We start from the raw sequence: 6,092 nt of genomic DNA, 5'->3' as shown, positions 1-6,092 counted from the left end.
GATCCCGGGCATCGCCATCAGCAGGTGCCCAGCCGGCCCCGCTGCAGTGCGGTTCCAGCCTCCAATTCCACCCAATACCTAAAGGCAAAGCTTATTTTATAATACTGAAAGAGGAGGTGCTATTTTAAGCTTAAAACTTACCAACATGCTACGATTTATCTTTTAGCTATTATTGTTCCAATAGCTCAGTTTTCTGGGGAAACAGTGCCTGGCAAAAGAGAGCATTTATTAAAAGGCAGGTTGTATTTTTACTTTAACGATATTTACTTCCTTTATGACGGTTGCACAAGCGGGTCAAAGTGCGGCTCCCTACTGTAAGGCCGGCGCTCGGCGGGACGTGCCCACCCGCGACAGCGCCGGGCCGGGCCCCCCGCGCCCCCCCCGGCATTCCCGGCCCCGCTCCCCCCAAGGGTTAACGGCGGCGGGGTGTGACACGGGCGGGGATCGCGGCAGGGCCCCCGCCGCGGCGGGCTCCGAGCTGCCAGTGGACGGTTCAAAATCGGGATCTCCCTCGCTTTTTTCACCTCCCTCCCCTCTTCCTTTTCGCCTTCCCGGCCCTGACGCCGCAGCCGCCCCCCCCGCCTCGGGCGCGCCCTCCCGGGGCCGGCCCGGCCCGGCGTGCTGAGTCAGGCCGCCCAGGCCGCGGAGGGAAGCCTGCCCAGACCGCGCCCGGCAGCGGCCGCCCCCGCGGCCCGGCCGGCGGGGCCGCCTCCCGCCCCAAGGGGCTGCGATCCCCCGGGCGAGGCCGCGCTGCGGGGCAGCCCTCGGCCGAGGGCGGCGCGGGGCCCGGCGCGCTGCTCCGCGCCCGGGGCTGGGCCTGGTTCCCCCCCCCGCCCGCCCGCCGGTGGATCAGTTACAGCAGCTGGCACAGGTGTGGGGCGCCCTTCAGACTCGCGCCGGCGGCGGAGACCCGGACGCAGGGAGCCATGCAGCCATTTTGGGCCCGGGCAGACAAAGAGCCGCAGCCGCCGCCCCCGCCGCTCCACCCGCCGGGCCCTAGCCCCGGCCTCGCCCGCGCCCCCCGCCGCCACCCCCGTCCGCCGCGCCGCCGGCGGGCCGCTGCCGCCCGGCTCCCACTAAGCGCTCGCAGCCATTTGCCCTGCCTTTTATAGGCGGCCGGCGGCCAATGAGCGGCGGGCGGAATCCCTCTCCGGCCGGTGATGTGAGGCTGGGCGGCCGCGCCTGCGCAGCTGGCGGGGCCGAGTGTGTGTGTGGGGTGGGGGGAGGGCGGGAGGAGTGGAAGGGGAGGGGGGGGAGGAGGGAGCAGCTCACAGGAACCCTCCAAAAAAAAGATGGCGGCGGGCTCGGATCTGCTGGATGAGGTTTTCCTGAACACGGAGGTGGATGAGAAGGTGGTGAGCGACCTGGTGGGCTCCCTGGAGTCCCAGCTGGCGGCCTCCGGCCACCACCACCAGCACCACAAGGCGCAGGAGCCCCTGAGGGCCGCTGGGGGGCTGCTGGGGAACCATGTTGTGAGCAGCAGCAGTAGCAGCAGCAGCCCTAGCCCTAGCCCTGGAGGAGTAGTAGTAGGAGGCAATGCTAATGCCCAAACAGAGAGCAGCAGCGGCAGCAAGATGGGACTGAGTGCCCCAGAGATCACAAAAGCAGGTAACATGGGCAGGGGTGGGGGGCTCTGAGGGAGAGGGGCCCTCCCCTCCCCCCACTCCCCAGCTCCGGCTGCTCCTTCCCTCACTGCTTTCCCCCCTTTTCCCTCTCTCCTCCTTCTCGTTGTGGCAGGAGCGGGAGTGCAAAGGGTGGTATCGATCATCTGGGGGAGAGCCTCCCCTCATCATGCCCCCTCGGTGTGTATCCGCGCCTCTGCTCCCTCCCCTTTATTTTCCCTCCTCGCCTCTGCTTACGAGAGGGTGTTTTATCATGTGTGGGGGCAGCTTCCCCGCAGAATCCGCCGGCAGAGCCCGTCCGTGACTCTGCCGGTCCCCTCTGCTTTTCGTGCCCTTGTTGCTGGAGTGTAAAGGGGCTGCCTTCGTCTGGGGGGCCGAGGGCGGCAGAGCCCACCCCCTTGGTAACGGCCGTGCCTCCCATGCCGTCCCCGGCTGCTCCCCTTCCCTTCCCAGGGGTGGAGGTTATGGGGGGGATTCCCTCTTGATAATGCCGCCTTAGCTGTCTGTGTAAATGCTCCTTCCCCTCCCCCTTCTCTGTTGCTGAAGTGCAAGGGGGTGTTATTAATCATGACACCTATTTCCTGTAGAGGAGGAAGCGAGGGGGGATTTCAAGGGGAGGAAGTCCCTCAAAATGCTTCCCCCCCATATCTGCCTGCCTGAATATTCTTCTCCCCCCAACCCCTTCCCTTGTTCCAGGGGCTTGGAGGGGGGCATCCAACACCTCTCATTCCTCCTCTGCCCTCAAGGGGGGGTTGTCACAACACCAGGTCCCAGGAAGGGGGGGAATTCAGGCCACAGCACCCCACCTTGTACAATGTCTTCTCCCACCCACCCACCCCCCGTAGCTACCTGGGAATATTCCCCCTCTTCGTGTTGTGAAGATTGTAGGGGAATAGTGCAAAGGCTGGGACTAAGGGCTCACAACACAAGAATGGAGGGAAGCTGTTTTTCAGGGGAATTAAAAAAAAAAATGTCTCCCCAGAATTTCTCTGCAATTCTTCCCCTCCCCCTATTTTTATTTTTTTTCTTTCTTTCTTGTTGCTGAAGTGTAAGAAGATATTACAGACCTTCTGTCATGATTAATGAAGCTCTTCTAGGAGGATCTCCTTAACCCTTATAACATGCATCTCAGTATCTGTCTGTCGCTATTCTTTTCCCGTTTCTGTCTCCTTAGGGCCAGGACCTGGACTGTGTGTGATTGTACTTGTGATAGCACCAGGCCTCATCAAGGGGCATGAGGATTATTCAGGACAAGAAGCTACATCATCTTGTCCCTTCTCAAAACCAGCTTTGCTTTTTATTTATTTACTTTTAACTGTCTCTGGCTGAGGTAACTACAGATCCGAAGAACAAATTCTGTAATAAAGTGGAAGAGTCTTCTGGTAACCTACTCCAGGCCTTGCAGTACTTCTTATCTTGACAGCATGACGTTTTTCTTTCCTTTCACTTTTTCATATTTTGCTGTTGTTGAGCCTCCTGATCTAACTGACTTACTCTGTAGAAGATGAAGGGATTAGAGGGTAACGTGTGCTGGGTATAGGGAATATGTCTTATTAATGTGTCTTCCATTGCCGTTTTTCCCTCCTTGCAGTTGCAGTCCTGTTGCTAAATGTGATGGCAGGCTCTAGAGTGGGGAAGAGGTCTAAGGTGATCTTCTTCCTCCCTTCCCTTGGTTCATATCAAAGCTGTTTTCCCTATTTTGTATTATTGTAGTGTTGAAAGCAGGGGTGTTACAATTAATATTGGGTCTGCCAGTCTTGGGCAGGAAGTTGGAGGCTTCAAGGTAATGTCTTCAAAGCCACCTTCAGTTTGTGCTCTGTACGGTTTTCTTGGCTCCAGGCAGGTAGCCTGGGAGATGGAGAAGACTTGGTAATGAGGGAGAACGTTCTGTCTTTGCTGGACTTCTCTTCTTGCTCATTCTCTCTGTTTAACCTTGTTGTTGTTTTGCAGGAGCAGGAGGAGTGCAAGGGGGCGTTATTAATCATAACACCAGGTCCCAGACTTCAGCTCTGGATGGAGCCACCACAACGAGCACCAGCACCACCACTGCAGCAGCAGGAGGATCTGAAGTCACTGCTGCTCCAGGGACCCTCAGTCAGGGCAAATCGGTGGTTATCAGCACCATGGCAACTGCCTTGTCCACCAGGAATGGCAAGATTGGGACCACAACAGTGCAAACTTTGAATGGGAGTAACGTGGTGATGAACTCTCACCACACAGGAGGTGCTGCTTTCGCTGGGACTCCTGTGACTGCTAACCCTGCTTCTGCACCTGCTGTTGCCCCTCTTGTTAACAATGGACCTGGATCCGTGGGGAAAGGAAATACTGTTAATGCTGTTTTGCCATCAGCTTCCAACACTGTCATCCAGACTTCTTTCCTTAATACTGCTGTGTCCTCTGCATCTTCCTCCTCGCCCACAGTTATCTCCTCGCAGCCACCACCGAGCATTGGAACTGGGGCGCCTACGGTAACGCTTGTGAGGCCACCGATTCACACAGCAGGACCCACAGTAGCTGCAGCTGGTGCAGCCACTCAAAATGGGAGCAATACTGTGATCAATTCAACCATCAGTGTGGGGAGTTTTCCTGCTGTTGCTACAGCCACTGTGGGATCTGGAGTTTCCCTCCAGACATCGCTTGTGAACAGCCAGTCTGGTTCCACTGTGCCAGCAGCTCCCGCCACACAGGTCATCAAATCTGAGTCTCCTAAAACTATAGTCCAGGCAGTATCCCAACAGCAGACGCTGGCTACTGCTGGCCAGCCCAGTACTACAGGGGGTAACATGATTATTGGGCAAACTATGCAAGCTGGGCTCTCCAATGTTGCTCCCAATCCTGGTGGGATACCTCCTGCAGCTCCTGGCACCCCCACAGGAATGGCTAAAGGCACTGCCAATACGGTGGCACAAAGTCTGCCGAGGACTCCAACAGCAACTACGAGTGGAATCAGAGCAACTTTGACTCCTACAGTTTTAGCACCTCGTTTGCCTCAGCCACCTCAGAATCCAACTAACATTCAGAATTTTCAGTTACCACCAGGTGAGTAAGAGGACTGAAGGGTTTTGTTTTGGAAGTGTATTTCTTGCAGGAAGGAAGGTATCCAAATAAGATTTCTTGCTGTTTAATTGTGAATTGTGGAAGAAGTATTGCATGTAACAATGAGAATTGTCTGGTTTTGAGGAGTAGAATAGTAGCATTCCACTACTTAGCATGTGATTTCGTGTGACCAAAAAGTCTTTTCAGCAGTAATAATTTGAAAATAATTCTGCCTAGTATCTTTGTTACAATGTGAGTGTAGATGAAGCTGCAAACTGCCAAAGCGTGACAATGGAATATTATCAAATGAAATGTTGCTATTTCACTTCCACGTTAGGTGTGTTGACTTTTAAGGCGCTTTTGTCAGTAGTTCGTATAACCTTCACGTGCCGTTCAGTTCCCTCTCTGTCCCTGCATGCCCCCAGTACCACAGAGCTCTCATGAATAGAGAAGCAGCAGATACAACACAACAAAACTACCTTCTTTTGCTTTAAATGCCTTCAAAGTCTGACTTATAAGCTTCAAATCTGTGAGGTTTTGATGATCTTTTTAGTCACTGGAGTTCTGATACAAAAGGCAGTCTTCCTATGTCCTTACCTCACCCTGTTGTGTCTAGGGTTGCAGCTTTTGTAGTAGCTAGTCTCATGCTTAGTGCTGAGCATCTCTGGACAAGGAATCTAGTTCTGAACTCAGTGGGTGAGTCAAAAGCAGGATGAGAAGTATTTCTTTCCTGAGAACTGTTCTGTCCCTCCTTAAATATCCTAGATTTGGAGATTTAAGGTTATATATTTGCTGTTATTTTGAACCAGGCTTGTACTTGTGTGCAGTTTCATTTTTAACTGAAAATACTTGTATGAACCTACACATAGCTTCCTGTCTTTTTAATAATATATAGTAATAGCTGTATTCTTACTATTCACTGTTTTCAGGGCAGTATACAAAGAGCAGCTAATTAAATTTTACTACTAGTACCGAATGAAATCAGTAGTAGTTGTATATCATCTGTTTCAATTGGTGTTTGTGAAAGTACATCTATTGAAACTCCTGACCAACCTTAAAGCAGTGCACCTGTCACATAAGGTAGATCAGAAACCATACTCTGTTACTACACACCACCTTTTTGTGTAATGTACTATTTATGGTATGTGATGCCATGTAGTTTGGTGAAGCCTGTCAGACGTTCTGTGTGTCCAAGTTCTAACTGGCATAAATATTCCTCATTTTTGTGTGCAGAAGATTATTTCCTATATGAGTAATTTGAATGACACACGTTGCTAATTTAAAAAATAGCAGTAAAACGCAGACCTTGAAACCCCAGTGCCTAATTTGAAGCTTGTAAATTGATAGGCTGGAAAAGCCTTATTTATTTATTTATTGCCACAGCGTATCAAAGGATTTTTCAGGTTTACAGTCTATTGCCATGTATACCTACAT

General features: G+C 52.7%; 1 protein-coding gene across 1 annotated transcript in view; it reads left to right on the top strand.

Annotated features, from left to right (window-relative positions):
• Window positions 1-741: 741 nt before the first annotated feature.
• Window positions 742-6,092, top strand: part of TAF4 (TATA-box binding protein associated factor 4) — a 39,356-nt gene continuing 34,005 nt past the window's right edge. The window contains exons 1-2 of the mRNA XM_063350113.1: window positions 742-1,608; window positions 3,573-4,661. Coding sequence (XP_063206183.1) covers window positions 1,293-1,608; window positions 3,573-4,661 — 1,405 coding nt within the window. The 5' untranslated portion in view covers window positions 742-1,292. The remainder of the gene's footprint in view (window positions 1,609-3,572; window positions 4,662-6,092) is intronic.

This window comes from Chroicocephalus ridibundus, chromosome 12 (genome assembly GCF_963924245.1).
Source record: "Chroicocephalus ridibundus chromosome 12, bChrRid1.1, whole genome shotgun sequence".
Classification (NCBI taxonomy): domain Eukaryota; kingdom Metazoa; phylum Chordata; class Aves; order Charadriiformes; family Laridae; genus Chroicocephalus; species Chroicocephalus ridibundus.
The sequence above is the reverse complement of the archived record's forward strand: the minus strand, read 5'-3'. Positions and strand labels throughout refer to the sequence as shown.